Consider the following 20,232-nt stretch of genomic DNA (forward strand, 5'->3'; position numbering starts at 1 on the left):
AAGACGACCACCACGGTACGCTGTTGTGATGAAATATGACGAAAAGCACCATCGGGGCTGCACGCTGCAATACTGCAACCACTTAAGCATGCTTATAACGCATTTTACTTCGCCAGGCTGCTAAAAGGCTGCCTGCTTGGGTTGCGTTGTGGGGGGTTTTTTGTTCTTCTTCCATCCACCTGGCTAACGTTGACGCGTTCTGGCAACGCAAAGCACACTTCCTTTCGATCGCCCTAAAACAAAGGAACACAGCCGCACACACAAAAGCTCTCTTAATGGATGAAGCGGTGCGAAGCAGCACAGCGACAGCTAGTTGCCCGCAAAAGTGGAAGGAAAATGAGTTTTATGCCACAGTTGTTCGGAAGTAGGGAGGTCGAGGTTTGCATTGATGTACCGTCACGGTGCAAAGTTATTCTCTCTTTTTGGCGTGCTGCAGGAAAATGGCCGTATTTACAAACAGCGAAAATAGACTCCCCACATACTGTTGTAGTGGTTAAAACGGCTTTCCAAGCAGCATGCTGCATTCTGTGGTTAGTTGGACAAGAAGTTGAACCTAGAATGATGCATCTAGTTTTGTGTTTTACTCACAAAATGCATTATTGTACTCCGAAAATAAAATGAATTCATATCAAATGATTTATGTTTTATGTTTTTGTGATGTTAGGGAAATTTTTCAGGTTAATTTGATGTATTCAAAATAAAGCAAGCGTCTCTGATTTTATATCCTTTTCACGCTTCTCTGTTGAAGTTGAGGAGAGCTTATTTACTTTATAGCTTTTTTATAATTTTTATTTTATATTAACTGTAACGATCATAGACAAATAATACTAAGTTTATTATTTTATTAGCTTGATATTTGGTATTATTAGCTTTTTTACATAATTAATCAATAAACACTAAGATAACTTCTTGCTTATTTATGAAACATGGAAACACCTTATCCAAAAGATCAACACCTTTACAAGCATACTTGATAGCAATGGAATAAATATTGCCAAATAACAAAAACTTTCGCAACACAAAATTCAATCAACGTACACACTTGGCAGCTTATTCACACTCTCAAGCAAAATCCGTAACCCTTTTTACTGCTGCAATCAATTGTTTGTTGCTACATAGCATTGAATATGTTATCACTTTTACCACGCCAGCCAAAAAGTACGTAGAAAACCCAACTTTCCCCATTTCTCGACAACAATTTTCACTGCGCAAACGAACTCCGGCGTACTTTGCATATCGAACGAATCCTTTCCTTCTTTCATTGCCTTCTCTCCGTCTTCCTCTCTCTCTCTCTCTCTCTCTCTCTCTCTCTCTCTCTCTCTCTATCTCTCTCTCTCTCCCTCTCTTCTTCTCAGTACAAAACAAACCAACTGCTTACAAATCGAAACAAACTCGCAAGTCCCCGAACCCCGGTTCCGGCCGAGTGGAAAAATGCTTTCCCAAAACTGGATTTTCAGCCGTTAGCCTAGGTCTACGTTTTTCTCACGTTACACGCTGTTTTGTTCTCGCGTCGCGTTGCGAGTTCAATCACCGGAGGTCCAATTTTCACAGCATCAAATATTCGCGACCATGGATGCCCTCTTCTCTTCTCCTTCCGCGGGATAGACCCTCCAAACAGAACCAAATGCAAACAACCATAACTTTCCATTAATGGTTGCTGCATGCCTCTTTAGCTACCGGTTGCCCTTTCCCTGGTGATGGCTCTTCTCCCACCCTTACGCTACCCTTTACGCGGGTTGAATTCGCGAGCATCAAATATTAATGGTCCCCATAATAACTTTGCCACACTCAAATTCATCCACGTACTGGCACCACGCTCAGTGTGTGTGTGTGTGTGTGTGTGTGTGTTGGTGTGGAAGAGCGTGCCCACCTGAGCGAGGCGACCAGCTTTAGCCATGCCCGAAACTGAACCGAAATTTTCCAACCATTGCAACCACCGACGGAAAAGGTTGTGATAAATTATACCGCTTCGCGTACGCACCGTGAGGACACGGAAAAAGGACACGGAAAAAGTCTCAAGCCTTGCGCTTGTTTACGCTGTGCCAGCTGAATCAGCAGCGGATAGGTGAAACGTATTATCAGCACCTTTCCAAAGGGCCAAAAATCGACCGGCTTTACTGGGGCAGGGGAATGGTTTATTTGTTCAAATCAGTGCCTCCGCTTGGCCCTCCTGCTGGGAGTGCAACGAGCCGTGGGAATGCGTACTCAACGGCATGATTTTAATCACTCATGTAATATTAATCGACACGACAGCGCGTTTGCCATTTGTTTGCGTTAGCTTAATGATTCTGTCGTTAAAAATATTAATTTGTCATCGCTCTGGGAGGGAAAGGTCACATAGATAATGATAATAAAGAATGCGATGTAAATTGTGTTATCGTACAAAAATGGATAAATATCAATAAAATAAATTTAATATTAAATCTTCAAGACGCTTATCTTATACTCTTGATTAATATTTATGATCCTCAACTTTCCAGGAGAAAAAGATTCTCAATGCACAATAAAACCTTTGACAATCTCAAGCAAGCCCCAAGCCATTCGATTGATACAGGAAATAATTAATGCAACTTGATGAACTGTAATCCTTTCACCGGCAAACCGTCATTAGTCTTCACATTTACTATCTTACCCTTTGCCGTTCAGCTTCAGTCTCTTGCTGGTGAACATCCTGCTTCTACTACCAATAATTGGATCCACTGCACTATCACAATGCTCCGATCGGTGGGATGTAACAAATCATATCCAACCGGACACAACTCTCATGTTCCAATCAATTAAAAGCGCCCATTGCCTAATGGGACGAGGAGATTCCGGCAATCTATTATTCCACCGTGTGCGACTTGTTATGCTTTCCTACTGCCTTCAACACTTCCACAAAACAAACAGATCCTCACTCTCGCTCTCGTTCTCTGTCTCTCTCTGTCTCTCGTGCCACTTTGTACTATAATCCTCAAACAAACGATCTCTCATTTTGTTCTCGAATGGCTAGTTTTCGCTCGGACAGGAAAGCAAAAAGCTACCCAACTATCGAAGCCTCTCGCACAAAGGCACTCACACAAGCACGTGTGTACCATCGTGTGCCATGTATGGGTGGATATAGTAACATTTCATAATAATGACACTGTGCAAAACCCCATCCCCTTGAAACAATCTCATCCACTCCTCCAGCAGCCAGGAAGAACTGTTTCACGTTTCAAGAGGAACAATTTAATGTCCCGTGATGCAAGACGTTCTCTCTATAATCAAACTTGCCCCGTTTGAGCACTGTATCATTTGCACCTCGCACCGAAGCTGACTTTTGCAACTGTGTTATTCCTTCTGTGGTAGCCGCATGGAGCCCCACGGTGTGGTCGCCAGCCCGTGCGCTTGTCATAAAAATATGACTTTATTTTTCCAAACGGAACTCAAAAAAAAACAAGCGAGACACCATAAATAGCACAAAGATGCTGCAACATACTGGACGATACCGTGCAAGCGGTGGCGTTGAACGCTGTGCCATCGCTAGGTACATGATTTATAAGGATGTCGTTTTCAGAAGTTATAGTTATCCTATTTCGAAACCAGCTGGCCCGGTGTGCGAATGGGTTCATAAATGTTTATGAGCGCCTGCTGGTTTACTTCATTTCGAGTGATAAACATCAGAGAACATACTTATTCAGTTGGTTTTAATTGAGCGCTAAACCATGGAGCTGGCACCAATTTATTTGTACTTTAATGACGTAATAAAGTTGGAATGAAAGTCGCTACTTTTACACTAACCTGATTAGGGAACCACTTTGTCATTGACACTTTAACCTACACCTGGAGTAATTAATTCAAGCGTATTACACAGTTGTACAAAAAATGCTCATTTTGTTCAATTTACCTTTAAACAACACATTCATGCCACTAATTCCTGCGCCGTCACAAACAAACATGTTGGGTTTCCCATCCCTGACAGCTGTCGGACATACTTTTCACACATAATCGAGCGTAATTGTATAATGGAGCCATCAAATAATTAGACACATGATGCTGCGACCGCTACATGAAGTGGGGCGCGTTGAAGCACGCTCCATAATAGCCCGCACGATGCAACGGGCTGCGTTCGAGGTACGCGCAAACAACCGCAAAGCGTACAACAACGCACAGTTACGGCTGCCACTGTAATGAAATGGACGCTCCATTTCGTGCCATTTGCATCGCAAATGAGGCAAAACACCGATCGCGATTTGTCACAATCAAACGCGGTCTGTCCTGGGGCAGTTGGCAACGTGTCGTAGTGGATAAAGGCCGAGCATTCAATTTTCATTAACGGGACGATTTTGACCAAACAACTATGTACGATTTATTTCATATGACCTGATTTCGTGATCGAAATATACAGTTTTTAAGCCTTGCACAACAATTATCTTACACGTGGACAGCAATGGAGACGCCTGGTCGGCTTTAGTTTTGTTGGTAGCACATTTAATAATTAAACCACCATACTTTACAGCGGTTGTTGCGTAGTAGCTCTCTAGTGCTAAAAATATTGCTTCAAATAGTTTCAACATGCGCTAGCTATGATACCGATGCTTACTTTAATTCTCTGCTTGTTGGTAGTATATTAATAACTAGAACATAATTATCAAAACTTAATGCGTAATTATTGAACAACTTTATATTCGCTCGTTCGTTATCTATAGAGACAGATATTATACTATATTACTGCTATCAAATATTGCCTCTTAACTAGTAGCTCGAGAACAAATATTATTAATCATTTAAAAAGTTGCAACTTAAACATTCAAGCATGCGAGTGTAATACAAAAAAACACGGGCGATAAACAGAAAAAAGGTAAGACAAGTTAATAGAAAACGATAACTACAGAAGTATAATTATGTATCATCAAATATGTAACACAGTTTAAAAATTTTCGGGTGCAACAATTTCCAGTTGAAGCAATATTTTATTAAAATGAACATCTTCACAGAATACAGATCCACTCAACTTTATACAATTATATTTACTAAACATATCCAAAACCTTACAAGTCATAAATAACATTCAATTGCAAATACTATCCAAAATGTTCACTCACAATTCCAACTGGTTTTTATCCTTTATAACTTTTTTTTTAAATCACATACTCAATATACCGCACCAATATGCATCCAAAACCCACCCAAGTCTGCACCCGCCCTTAAGTTCTGCATCTTATATCGTATGTATATTTTTCTATTTTTCTCGTTTTCTTCCTTTTCTCTCTCTTTTTCACTCTCGTGTCTCGTTTTCTCGTGTTCGTACGATTGCTCAATCTGCTCCGCAACTCCATGCACGCAATACGTACGTCGCAACAGTCGCCAGCTCACCGGAGAACAAGTTTACCAAAGATGATATAACGCTCGCCGGTGCTGGCCAGGGGCGCGAACAGTTGTCCTGCTGCGATCCGGCCACCTGCCCAGGCGGTCCAACAACCAGCTACGGATCGTGCGGATCCACCGGACCGATCGCATCGACCGGTCCTACCGTACCCACAATCACACCGCTAGCCGGGGGCAGCAGTAGTGGTACAGCACTGTCCCACGCGCAACAGCAATCATCAACGAGTCAGCAGCAGCAACAACAACAACAATCCGCTGGCAGCTGTTATCCGTGCCATCATCACTTTCACCACCACCACCATCATCACCATTGTCATCAGCCGGTGCGAGCGGATTGCCATTCGCGCAACGGACAGATAGCAAGTGAGTAGTATACGTAGTGGTGTTTGTTTTTATTGTTATTATTATTGAATGCTTGTGTACGTGTGTTGTTCTGTCTTGTATAACGCTGTTCTCGTTTGCTAAGGTTAAGTAAGTAGTGATTTGTTCTGTATTTACTAACATGTATTTAGAATCTATAACCAAAAAAAGGCAATATACCTTTTAAGAACTTTGGTACGCAAACCAAAGCTTAAGTAGGGGCGTATGACATCGTTGAAGATTGTAACCTTATGCTTAAGCTAAACTTTATTTTTACATTAACTTAACGTTCATTTGACGATATTGAACTATTTTGACGTTTAGGTTTATCACCTAAAAACACTATGGAGCTTCAAGGGCTTCTTTCCTCTAAACGTGTGTTCCCATTACATCACGCTAATCGTCTTCTCTTTTGCATAGCGATCTACGCTGTTCAAACTCTATAAACTGACATCCATCCAACAGATCACTAGGCCAGCGTATTTGTGTACCTGAATAGTCAGGGCCGACATAGTGGTCCACTTGCATGGCTTTCCAATATGTTTGGGTTTCGTGCTCATTATAAGTAGCACTGACTATCGTGTTGTGGGTAACCAATAAGTCTGGGTAATCAATAGAAAGCCTAACCCCTTACTATGGTTGTTGCGCTTAATAATAAGGAAAAAAAATCATCTCATGCAGATGATCGCCTTCCAGTCTTGAAAGCACTCTCAAATGTACCGTCTTTTAGTTTTATGAAAGCTTATTAGAAATAGTGCTGGTGAGATTACGGCTACAATTTGATCACCATCAAGTCGGAGGAAATAGGTGCTCTATTGTTATAGGTTGAGAATAAAGTATGAGCTGTAGCTACTACTAAACTGCTAAAAGGCTACTAAACGAAACTAAACGGCTTTTTCAACGTATTCTGGACGAACTGACCTATAGTATCTCATAAATAATTGCTTTCCTGAATATTTCAACGACCTGTATGGTTACTTTAAAACGCTGACAATAATAATCAAAATAGAATATAAAAAATAATACATGTATAATTAATCTATTATCAAGCTCCGTCTAAACTACTATATAAATTTTATTTAAATTTGCTAGTAAATATGCCAAGTGTTCGACTACATTTTGTACAAAACAGCAAACAAAAACTTTGCTTTTAATCGCTATTTAAAAAGCATTTTGAATTTTGAAATTTGGGTCAAACTATTAGGTTTCAGTATATTTCTTTCAAAAAGGAAGGACAGAACCTTTGTTGCGACGGTTAGAATTAAAAACAAATTAATATAACTATTAAACCACAACTCCCTCCACGACACTTTAATAAGCTGTGAGTGAAACAGAAAAACGTTTCATGCAAAAGAACCTGAATAAAACATATCCTTAAAATCGTACTGTAATGTTTCCTATTTTCAATCTCACGACGATGGTTTTTAAGGTGTTTGCTCTAAAGTAATTTACTTACTTATAAGGCGCTACAATCGCTTTGGCATGCCTCAGGAGTGTCCGCCTTCGCCTTCGTCTGCGAAGCCGTTATCCTGTCCTTAATGGCGGACGCCTCCGAAGCCATCTTGCCACTGTAATTTGGGCCTACCACGTCTCCTCTGTCCTTGTGGACGGCCTAAAACGGGACGGGCTGAGTCGTCCGTTTCCATGCGTACAACATGGCCAGCCCACCGGAGCCTGGCGAGCTTAATACGATGCACGATAATGAGGTCGCCGTACAGCTCGTGGAGAGCTCGTCGTTAGAACGGCTCCTCCAATGTCCTTCCACGCATATGGGGCCAAGAATCCTTCTGAGCATCTACCTCTCGAACGCGGTTAAAAGGGTCAGATTTCGACAGTGTTCATGTCTCAGAGGCTTATGCGAGTACCTGTACTATATAGGTGGTTTATAGTTTAAGCTTCGTCCGCCGCGACAGGTTCTACGAGGTGAACTGTTTTTTCAGGCTGTAGAATGACTGATTAGCAGCCAGCTTCCATGCTGTTATTATTGCTGACCTTTGATCCGAGATAGGTGAATTCTGGGACGAATTCAAAAGTGCGTTCGTCTATCTGTACATAACACCTACGTTTGTTTTGATTGTTTATTGGTAGGGTCGCTCATGATACCACCATCAATTCGGTCTTTGCCTCGTTTATCTGCAATCCGGTATTATCTGCCACCAGCTCGCTCTCTTAGAAGACTCATGCTATATAGGAGAGCCGCAGACCAATGATGACTATATCATCAGCGTATGCCAGGACCTTGGTTGACTTATAGAATATGGTTCCCGAAGTCTCCACGCTCAAGTCTCAAACGGCCCTCTCTAGCCCCAAGTTGAACAGGATACAGGCAAGTTCGCCCCCTTGGCGCAGACCTTTGGTGGTAGCAAAAGGTCCTGAGATTTTTACATCCACCTTTACCTAGAAAGTGACGTTGGTCATAGTCAATCTAACCAGTCATCTGGGTTTTGACAGGAGCGAACCCCACAAATACAAGAATGGACATCATGCTATGCATAAACAAATCACTCTCAGTGCTGTGTTTCAATGGCAGACCTTGAGAGATCAAAATAGCATTTCAAATGTAATTCAATGACGGATGATAGCATGACATGATAATACTACATGTTTTATGTCATAGAAATAATCATTTTTGCAATTGCTATTCAATTTTTGATACCTGGAAGCTAGTTGACTCAGCCCCCAGATAGTCTAATGATACACTATTTGTTTATTTAAACATACTTCCTCATTTGAGCAATCAACATGTCAAACGTTATAAATGATTAACCATACACCCAACGCTTTCTCCTGCTCCTTTTGTGTGTATCTTACAAAATTATTCCAAACATTACCCATTCTTGCACGCATCCTAGTGCGTCACAATGCAAGTACGAGTGCAGCTGTGCAAAATCAACACCACTCAATTAAACCCATTTCACTTCGCCCACCACGGAAGCGCTCCGACGCTTGTGTAGCTTATGCACGTACGGTGCCAGCTAATGAAAAGCTACCACTCACACTGCCGCCGCAACTGTTTGCCCAAGCTGCACACAGGCAGGAAAAAGCTTCTGCACCATTGTCTTGCCACCCGGTTACACCAGACACAAGCCTGCCTGTAAAGTGATATTCATTTCAATTAAGTACACTCTTTCACCTCTTTCAGCCAGGCGTGCGTTGCGTTGGTTGAACCTTGTTGTTGTCGAGCTCGTGCTCGAGTCCTCCAGATAGTTTGCCGGATCTTCCACATCAGGCTAGCCCGCACGCAACTGCTAATCGGGGTGGATCGATATGCAAAAAGGGGTGGAGGGAAGGTTGTATCTAATGCATTTCACCTTCAAGCAGATGCACAATACGTTGGACCTAAACCTTACCACAAACAACGAACCACACGCGCCGCAGGCTGCAGTTCAGTCGATCTCACCTCCCCCGGAGCCATCCATGGGTTCAGGAGCAGCGGTTAGCTTGTGTCTGTACATACGTGTAGCGTGCCAAAAGTCAAAAGCAGACGACCAACACAATGCTAATCTCGGACTCGGCTAGCTTTCTTACCGAATTGTGGCCAGCTACTAAGCTTCCGGGCCGGCCGGAAGGTATTCACGCGTGCACTAATGAAAGAGGATGTAATCAAGGGAAAATGTTTCCAGCCCGGAGCACCACAAAGCGGCATTTCTCATGCAGCAGGATGGAGCAGCTTCTCAGCAAGGGTTCTGACCGTCGGGGTATAGGGATTATTGAGAATTTTACTCCAGGGGTTCTGGAGCCAGAAGAAGCTTAAGCTCTTGGTTGGTTATGAGTGTGCCTGATCGAGGCAATCAAAAGGTAAAGCTCACAGAAAGGTTAAGAACAGACCGACCATATGACACGATGAAAGGACAATACACAGTGGAGAGTGCATATTTTTCAACGTATTTGTTTGATTAAATTTCCTGCTGCAGCAATATGGGACTGCATCATGGAATGATCTGTTTGATGTTATTTAGTGATATCATCTGCAAGAGGAACCACAACAAACAGGGCCTACCTCAGCCAAGTAATGTAATTTGTCACCTTTTAAACTTTAGATTTTAATTCTATTATGCTAAAAGCAATACAAAATATTCATACTACGATCTAAAATAGCTAAAATGTCTTAAACAGTTCTACAATTTATACAACTTAAAAATACAAACCAACAAAATCAGGCGTTAAGTTAACATTCCTATGTTCTACACCAAATCCATTGATATTATTGCAGATTAAATACACTCAAAAACCATCCAAAGTTTGCACAATTCTGTTCATATTGATAACGAAATAATGAACAATGAATGAACAACGAAATAGTATTTAACTGACAAAAGATACTACAACCGGTAATGCTTCGTACGGGCGCAGTATTACACAGGTTTACCCATTTCTTCAATATGGCAAATACATGCAAACCACATACACTAACCAAATATACCAACCAGCGCTAACGAACCGTACCTGTAACTTCATTTACGACGGTGTTGTTTTTCAGAATCATAATCAAAAGCTCAACGATAGGAGGGCTAATTGAAATTGGTCTCGTCGTTTCGTGTACGGTCCTGGTAGTGTGGTGGTTTTCCATTTCATGCAATTTCGATTGTAAAACTCAAACTAACAACAAGCTCAACAGAAAAATGTTTTCATAAAATTTACAACAAATAAAGTATTTAACATAGTACAGCACAAACCTCGCATCAAAACCACCATCCACGGTCATCGCAGCGGAAATATGAGCTCCCACGAACAGTAGCGGTATAACTATGAGCGGCATGCAAACTCATACCCCAAACCCAAAGCACATAATGTACCGGCACACGTCGGATTAACTTACAATTCCGGACGATCCTGGGCTTTATGGTCACACAGCATCGTCAACAACAGTGGGAAGGTTGGTTGGTTTGGCTTTGTGCTGCCCTTCCCCGAACCCGAAAGCGAACGTGTGGTTATTGCGATGGAAATGCATTCGGATCAAAACATGCGTATACGAAACCCCCAGGCAGAGTTTGCAAATTGAAATCCGTGGTTACCGGTCCCGGGTTTCAGCCATCCCTTCCTGCTCTCGGCGTTCCTTGGTACATTGAAACCGATCGCTGTACATTGGAGCAGTGTTTGAATGTAAAAATAATACTCCTTTCCTCGGTGGTTGCATCGGTTGACTGTAATTTCCGACTCCGGGTTTATGATGGACTCAAAACTGAAACTGACCAGCTTTGTAGTTTGTTGCATTTTGCATTATTTTATTGAACAGGTTTCAAATACAGTTTTGAATAACATTATAAACAGTGTTTTGTACTTTACTTTGTTGACTGTAAAAGTTTCATGAAATATTTCAGGGTTTGAAAATATTTAATGTTGAATAAAAAACCCCAAAATAGATATCCATCACTATCGATTTACTATTATTTGGTAAGCTTTTTGGTTGCCAAATAATATGGTTCCCCGTGAGGTCCATCCAATCATGTTCCACACGCGCTCCTTAATCTGACACAGAAGCAACACTCAAACTCATAATTATACCTCCATTCAGCACTGTCAAAGCAATGGGAGGTTGCTCTGCCTAATCAACAATTAATTAGTGTACATCTGGCAAAACTCCCCCCCCTTCTTCTACTCCTCTTCCAAACAACTATGACGCCACCAGCAAGCCAAGGGAAGGGACCAAACCAGACCAAGGTCGCAAGGAAACATTCACAGCCAGAAAATGGGCACACCAGGCGCCGCATCGAATGGAATGGTTTGGAAGACAGTTGACTTTTTGCGTAATTGATCGTTAACCTTCATCGGCAGACCAACTGACCGGCAATCGTTTCAAACCCGGGCGTCTCCATCACTACCACAGTGCCGCTGGTAATGATGGCCGTGCGACATTATAAAAGTTTGCTGGCATCATCAACCGAACCACCAGGCTCAATGAAGCGCACGACATTTAGCACACAGTAGTAGGACACAAACGGTAGAATGATGTAATGCGAGGGGAGGATCCGGGAGGGGGGTCACCTATTGCAAGTGAAGTGTTGGTTGAAAAGAGTGAAGGTTCATTTATTTTATTCCTAGAAACAGGTTTCTAGGATGACCATTGTCAGATGACAATGGAGTTTGTGGAAGTGTTGCAAAAGATCTTTAAGCTCACTTTAAAAATAATCTTTCATTTCTATTCAATAAATCATTATTCTTTGCTCTTTCATTATTCTTAGTATCATCATCTACATCAGTGCTATCCAACCTTTTAAAGATCACTTAGTTTTGCGTACATATTGCATGCAACCCATATTTACTTAGGAAATAGTTTTAGTAGACTTTTTTCCAAAGCTTCTTGATCACACAATGTTAATTCTTATTCTAGGCATGCCGGTTGAAAATATAATCTTGATTATGGGGAAACAATTGTGCAATAAGTATTTTAACAAGTTTTTGTTTTGAAAAATAAATTCTTTGACGGACAACGTCAGTTCTCGCCATTGGACCTCAAGTGGTCCGCGGATCACATGACGAAGACCACTGACTACTGATACCTGATTTATTTGTTGTTTGTTTTTTGAGAACTCGTTCAAAACAACAACAACCTACAGTAATATTTGTTCAATTACATTACATTAATAAGCAATTCATATGAATTCTGTCGAATCAATTCGTTCATCAACTGAACAATATTCAAACTATCAAAATATCTTTCATCCATATTACTATCGAAAGTATACGTTTTCACAGGTCTCCTTTCATATTGTTGTTCATGTTTTTCCTTTTTCTTTCATAGAAATCTGCATCTTAACTATGCTTCACTGAAATCGCTAAATCTTTGCTGTAGTAATGGAGGCGCCTGGTTGTTTGAACCTCAAAGGATGTTTTCGTTTGCAGTAGTAAAACACCAGGCGCCTCCATCTGTAAATTGATTTTGGATAGTTTTCTGCAAAGTCATTGCTGACAAAATGGACAAAAAAAACTCAAGAAATATAACTCGATAAAAATACATCCCTTTAAAATATGATTCATTTGTAAGAATTTCTTCTGTGCCGTGTACTGTTTAAAACTCAATGACACATCATTTATTATCAATTATGTCCATTTTCTTCAAACACATCGAACCCTCCCAACTAATGGCCACTGTCTTTTTCCTCTCTTCTACTTCCAGAGCAAGGAAGTCTTACAATCGTACGGCGAACCAATAGTAGAAAAAACACAAACATCCAGCAGCAGCTCCAGTATCAGGAAGCGCTAGACGAATCAGAGTACCAGCAGCAGCCACCATACGGTAACGATTCCTACGCTGAAGGTAGTGGTGGTGGAAGAGGAGGAGGAGCCGGAGGCGGAGGAGGGGGAGGCGAAGGTGGCGAAGGTGGCGGTGCCGGTGCCAGTTCGGAGGCCGAGTACGGTCAGCACCATCCGCCCCTGTCCGAGTCGGAGCTCGCCTTCGTCAACAGTCAGCTAAGTCGGGAGCTCGAGAGCATGCAACCGACGTCCGGGACCGTGAGTGTCGTCGCGAACCGTACCGAATCGACGACCGGGGATGAGCTGGACAATGTGGACCTAGCAACGGACAACCTGCCGGCTGTCGATACACCAGATGCATGTGATAAAGCCGCAGTCAGGTAAGTCGAATCGTTTTGCGATACATTTTGAATTGTGAGTGCTTGGGACAATATGGCCTTATTTGTTCGTTGTATTTGTTCTCGCTTCTCGTCATTTGAAAAGAAAAAAAATAACTCAAACGTTTTTCTGTTGACCTAAACATGATGGAAACAAATACTGCACCAGAACAATCATTTTCTGCGCATATCTGCAATACGGCATATCTGCGTATCTAATCGCCATTAGTAACATTCAATTTTCCTCCTTGCGCTCTCTTCCAGACTACGATGTCTGCTGCGGCAGCTGCAGCGCGGCGAAATTTCCGCCGAGCTGCTGCAGAAAAACCTTCATTACGCCGCGCGCGTACTTGAAGCCGTTTTTATCGACGAGACAAAGTAAGTATAAGACCATCATCCGCCGACTACCAAACTCTACAGCCGTCACGTGTCACACGCCACGGTCGAATGGTTGTTGTATGAAGCGCCACCAAATAGTTGCAAAAGATTAAAAAAAAACAATGCCCAAAAGGATGTATTTTGTCTACCAATAGAGCGCAATAGAGCGAATTTCCATTTTTTCAGGAGATATTTATCCCTAACATGTAATTTCCATTTAAATGATCAAACTAGACCAGCTCAAGTTAGTTGAACTTTGGTTTACAGTCTACCGTTGAATCAACCACATGTACCCCTCACCCAATCATGCTAAAACGTACGGCAATCGTTCCAAAAGCGAGCAGAAACAAGTTCCCCCACCAACGATGTTTTCCACAGTTCAATGTACAATGAATTTGCAAATGACAACGCTAACTCAAACGCAAAAAGCAATTGTTTGTGGAACAGATTATGCAACTTAACAGCAGGACCACCACCGCTCGGGGAAGCAAATCATGTCACTTACTTCTGTGCTTGGCGTTTATGTATATATTAGCTTAACAACCTTGTAGCTCAAAATCAGACCAGATTCATCACTTCGCCTTCCCGCCGCTTCCTTGCAGCTCGGAGTGCGTGCCTGGTAATCAAATTTACGCACCACATGAATTTTGTTAATGGTGCGCGTTTTGCAAAATCCAATTTTCGCGTCCCCTTGGCTAGATTTTATCATCTTCCCGGGCAGACAAACACCAGACACAATCCGGGAGCTTTATCTATCGTGCATTACAGCTGGGAGGATATTCTAAGGATAAAAAAGAGCACAGACACTCCCACACACAGTACTATGTTCGCACACAATACAGCATCGTCAGCTAAAGCTTTCGTAAAATTAATGACACAGCACGGCTAATTCCCTTAGCCGAGGCTTTACCACTGACATGCACACACACACATACACACACACATAGACAGACACGTTCACCAAGACAAACCAGAAATAGCAGTGCATTAGGATTGGTAGAATCCACTTCAATTTGATAAGTAAATATCACCATCAATCCCTATGATTCCGTGAGGTCCGGGAGCCGCAGGCAGTAGGCGACGAACGATAAAAATACCCCCAACCCGAAGGACACACAGGAACACACGGCCAAGCGACGGCTAAGGTGGAGGGTGAATCCATTTGCGATTGCGTTTGTCCTTGCATGGCACACGCACACGCACGGATGGTGGAGGAGAAACGGTCTGGTTTTCTGGAGACCAGAGAGGAAGAATCATTGGTTCGCAGCATGCAATTTCTCCGATCCTCTGCCTCCGGTCGGACGGACGCGCAACAAAGAGAACAATTCAATTTCTGTTGAAACAATTTTAACATCCACCTACCCGTCGTTTGGTCGATGCTTGTTCGCTGGATGCTGTAATGTAATGTAATTTTACCTTATCGCAAAGCTTGTTCCCTCCCAGCAGATTTCGTACCCTAGTCGGGGTCGGGTGGTTTGGGAGGCAAATGCTGGCAAAGTTGACAGACAAGACACTGTCGGTGTTCGCTCGTTGGTCCGATTTGTCGTCAACGGTTACGAAATGGGGAAGCATTTATTTTCATTTAAAAATCATCCTCTCTAACTGTTATTGTTTCATTCGCTTCTTCTGCTCCAGCACTTGGCGAGGAGCACATGCGAGCTCCATTCGAGCAGAGAGGAATAAAGAAGTCAGCTGTCAGATCACTTGCGCAGCATGTCTTCGTTTAGCTTTTTAGTGTGCAAATTGCTGTGTAATGTATGTGCGATTTCATGTTCCAGCTCATATGCATGCTGAAAAGCTTTAGTTTCAGAAGAAAAACGTTTTGATCCGATAATAAATCAGTGGAAAATCGTATGTAAGTAAAAGTGATAATAAAGTCAGTAAAGGGAAAAGATTTTTAATTTATTTATTTTAAGACCTTTCGAAAGAAGTGATTCGATATGGATTGAAAAATTAAGCTTATTGTTTTACAGAATAATTCGGTAAATATTTACCTTTAGGTTCAGCAACGGAAACTACAAACCAATGTACAGAAACCTGAAGCATCTTTCTTTGGAAGAATTTGTAACGCTATTTTGGAACGATTGCCTGTCTAGCTGCTAGATTATATTTCCTTTTACAATTTACATCGATAAAGAAGAAAAATCCCAACATAAGCTAATAATCCAGCACTTGGGAGTGAAATATTTTCATCATCTTTAATACCCTTCCGGTATTAAGCAATACGGCCAAAGCCGTTCTTTCTGAATAAAAAAAAAAAAATACCCTTCCGGTAACACAAAACAAAACAAAATCAACAAACAAAAGGAACTCGTATGAGATTAAAATACGTTACCGTTGATCACAATACATCCTTTTTTCCATCCAGAACACTGACACAACGGCGCACCGATATGGTATAAACACGTTGCTAATCAAAATTGAACTATTTTCTATCCAAACAAACAATCTCAAACCCGTCTAAAAATCCACTCTTTACCCGTCCGCCAACTATTCGAATCGAAAATGAAACACAATTTCGGTTACGGGTAACACACTAACACAAACCATCGCTGCTGAAAACTCACTCCGAAAACTCACTCCCATTCCTCCCAATGGTGAATGGGTTTCTTTTTGTAATGTAAAAAATGTGAACAATAAAATTGTGACCTCTAAAATCGCTCCGAATCATCACCCCTTGTACACACACGACAGTCAAGATGGTGGTGCCGGAGGAGGAGGCAGCGGTGGTGGTGGTGGTGGCGGTGCTAACAACACTGGTGGCGGTAGTGCAGGAGGCACTGGTTGTAGTGGCTCCGCGGCAGCGCACGGCAACGCAAGCAGCAAGGAGCCGCACCGGGGGGCGACAACGTCCGCACCACCGACGCACGGTGGTCCGACGGGACCGCCGGCCAGCAAGGGGGTCATACAGAGGCGACGCTTGCGGGCTCCAGTGTGGGCTCGGTCCATGTACGAAACGGCAATACGAATACGAACAAGTTTATCTCCTCTCTTAACCCTATTTCTGTTGTTAAGTCCTTAATCTTTTGTTCTTGCGTTATGTAGTGACTCTCCTTTATATTTTGTTTTTTATCTGACTAACCCTGTTTTTGTTTTCAATTAACACTATTTTTACGGCCATTCCCTATCACATTTTCTTAAATCATTCACTGCACCCTGAAGACTACTAAAAGATTACCCATTGCTAGGAATAACCGACATCAGTACGACCAGCGCCATCTAGATGACGCTTTATGAACCTTAAAAAAGGAATGACAAACCTTCCTTTTCCCTGTACTCCCCAGATCCCCTAGATCGTTAAAAGACCTGACGGTACGACAACCACCTTGCTCATGACTAAAAGTTTATGCATCGTTTTATCATCCGTTTACGTTCAGTTGCGTGAAATAGTTCCGACTACTTCCGGTGTTGCCTTTATGATGCGCACACCGCGATACAAATACTGCGGTCCATCCGTCTTACAACATTTCCATTTTTATAACCAATCCCAACGAAGAGATTAATCCTTAAATCAGAATAGAGGAAAGAAAAAAAATAAATCCAAGACGCTACCAGTTGTAAAAGTTTTAATTAATCTGGAAATGTCATCATCCTGTGACTTCTTCCGTGCCCCCGGAAGCATACCTTGAGCTACCTGCATACTGTCTCATTTACTACCTTTTTATCTTTTTCGTTTCCAAGGCAATAAAGAGGCTACCAAGGACTTTGATTCTCCCTCTTTTTTTTTTTTTTGCTCATCCACTCATTTACGATATCTTCGCTGTGTCAACATCTTTTGTTGATCCTTGCAGCTGGGGAAAAGATTTGTTACAACTTTCGGTTGCTATGCGCAAAAAGTGGGGTAGCTTCGCCTACTAGATGGGATCAACCTCCAGACGATAGAGCTCCGATAAAGCTTTGCGGGAAATGAATGAAAGACCTTTTCGCTCTTGAAACTTGGGTCCTTTGAGGTTTTGTAAAGAATGGATAACTGAGGTGAGAATTGGGGCTGGGGAAAAGTTTTACCGACACAAAACGCAACCTTTTTCTTTTATTCCCTTCCCAACGGGAGGGGGTGGGTGGATTTTACATTATTATTATTTAAATTCTAAAGGGCCGATAAATGGGGTCTAGGCTGTGTAACATTTTGTGATATGTTTTTTTATTAATTTTAATTACTTTTTAGTCCGAAGGGTGTCTCACAACAAACAGCTAGGTAGCACTTTAAAAATCTCAAAATTAATAAAAATAAGAGTCTGCCCCATTCTTGAATATTTCTTCTAGAAAATCTTAAAATAGGCCAAGGTTTTTGTCACTGATTTCAACTAGATTATGTATAGACAAACCACCATAAAAGGTTAAAAAGGTCACAGCGCGTTCAAGCCGATGAAGTATTAAGATGTGTGAGTGTCTACATCTGCTGCCATCAATCAGAACGCTGAATAAATCTTCATCATGCTTAACTGACAAGCCTGCGGAATGATCTTTCCACAACATCTTGTATTCAATCAATTACATAAAACACAAACATGGCTCTTGAATCAGGTTACCCCCAAAAAAAGTTTCATACACGTTCGGCCCGTTTAGAGACAATCATACAGCGACACATTTCCATCTTGAAATTGGGTTGGAAAACCCACAGACCTCCTTTCAATCCTGCGGGCAGTCGAAATTCAAACTCACTTCACTTCTTCGTAATCGAAAGCAAATATCGAATCCCATCACCGGAGGCGAGAGCGAAATCGCTCCACACGAAAACACCCGAAACAGAGTGAAGTGAATTAAATTTAACTTCTTAATGAAGTGTGATTTCATTTCATTTCGGTCAGGGTGAGACCCTCAGTGAAAACCTCAAAGCCTCGGACGAAAGGTTGCGAAAGCGAGCAATACAACATACATTTAACATCGGTCGCCAGTGGCCGGTACTCCGACGCAACACACACACACGCACACACTGGTGGTATTTAATTTGTTTTTGCAGGGAAACATGATGGAAGAAAGCTATCGAGCGCCTCGAAAGCCTCGAGTTATGCACTCCCGCCCGCCTGTTTCTCGAACATTTTCGTTTGCTTCACAAAAACAACTTTTCTTCCCCCTTTTCCCATTTTCTTTAGTCCCTTCCATCGGCACAAATATCATCCGATCGGGTACGCGCGTGGCTTGAGCGCCCCAAACGCATCGACGAAAGGTTACGTCGAACCGTTGGCCAGGTCTGTTTTAACTTCCGTTCCTGACCTTCGTGTAGCGTTGCGTTGCAAACCGTTTGTGAACTGAGCTACGAACGATTTGCTACTGAAGAAGAACCCAACCCCGAGGACAAGGGTTTGCCTTCCGCATTGCAAAACGGCTATCGATGTTATGCTTTGGTTGTTGTTGAAACTTGTTGGGATCCAATCGTTTGTGACAGCTTCAAATGAAGTTCCCGAAAACCAAATCAATCTACTGATTGGTGATTACACGCTACATAATTCGTTTACTCGTTTGTTCACACAAATTTAGTTCCTGTAGCACCAACGACAACGCTGTCTTACAATTCAAAATTTGTACCACCAATTCGAGTAAATCGACAGCATTTCCGTACATTTAATATCATGAAAAAACATCATAAATTTTCATTCAATCAATTTATCTGTATAAATGTACGTGTGTGTGTTTTGTCTGTATTTGTTAGACCCCAATTGATGCAATGTCGATTTATAGCTCGGACCTTCGGATTGGAAAACAAACATAACTCGAAATGCTTGACGTGGTCCATTTTCGTTTACCTCCCTACCATTAATTCCCGCCACACTTGATGTTTGACATTTCGCCCTTACGCGGCCACAGTATGCACCACCATCATTTCGAAATGCACAACATTTTCATTCCATTATGTAGTGTGCACTCTTTCTCTCTCGCTCTAGCTCTAAATGCATTTCAACCAGTGCGCCCACCAGCGATAAGCATCGGCACGTCAGCCAGTTTACATCGAACCGTTGAAGCCTCCGCACAAATCCAATCAAATAGTAGTACACCCACTTGCACACACGTACGAGTACTCATTCACACATACACACACACACACAAACAAAAACAAAGCCATGCAAAATGGCTAAGCGCAAACACCAACGTTCCATCGTCCTTGGGCACAATTTTCGGGACAGAGGGAAACTTTCGGTGCAAATATTTACACTCCGATGGCTTCCCCACGGCCGTAATTTATGCCAGCGGTGGTACGGACGCTGGCGAGCTCAATGCAGTGGACTGGTGGCGGGTGTTGATGGTCAGCCGCTGTCCTACATTCTGCGGGATGGGCTAGAATATTAGAGGTGTATGCATTTTATACATGCACATACCCCGGGGGCGCTGGGCTGGATGGTTTTCGGGTTTGGTGTGGAGTATACTGCTTCCTCTATTAAAAGCTACTCGAGCGTACATTCATTGTTAATCGCTAAATGATAAGTTGTGAGATGAGCTCTACTGTGCTTTAAAAGAGTACAGGTGACAGGTCTTGTTTCGTACTTTATTTTTACTGAAATCGTATGAAGAATTATTTCATCCATAATGATTCCTGGATTTCCATGTGACTGTCTGTGCTTATGAATGTTATATTTAT

General features: G+C 42.2%; 2 protein-coding genes across 19 annotated transcripts in view; one reads left to right on the forward strand and one right to left on the reverse strand.

Moving 5' to 3' along the window:
- LOC120901024 (calcium/calmodulin-dependent 3',5'-cyclic nucleotide phosphodiesterase 1-like) overlaps positions 1 to 20,232 on the forward strand; it is a 269,782-nt gene that overhangs the window by 213,416 nt on the left and 36,134 nt on the right. For 13 of the 18 annotated variants that reach the window (XM_040308722.1, XM_040308721.1, XM_040308723.1 and 10 more), the window contains 4 exons: positions 5,326 to 5,712; positions 12,827 to 13,283; positions 13,545 to 13,658; positions 16,353 to 16,607. In XM_040308722.1, the coding sequence (XP_040164656.1) occupies positions 5,326 to 5,712; positions 12,827 to 13,283; positions 13,545 to 13,658; positions 16,353 to 16,607 (1,213 nt within the window). The remainder of the gene's footprint in view (positions 1 to 5,325; positions 5,713 to 12,826; positions 13,284 to 13,544; positions 13,659 to 16,352; positions 16,608 to 20,232) is intronic. The other 5 variants (XM_040308727.1, XM_040308729.1, XM_040308725.1 and 2 more) reach the window with 2 other exon arrangements.
- The window catches only part of LOC120901029, an 83,223-nt gene that overhangs the window by 17,688 nt on the left and 45,303 nt on the right, over positions 1 to 20,232 (reverse strand). The window lies entirely within an intron of this gene.

This window comes from Anopheles arabiensis, chromosome 3 (genome assembly GCF_016920715.1).
Source record: "Anopheles arabiensis isolate DONGOLA chromosome 3, AaraD3, whole genome shotgun sequence".
NCBI lineage: Eukaryota > Metazoa > Arthropoda > Insecta > Diptera > Culicidae > Anopheles > Anopheles arabiensis.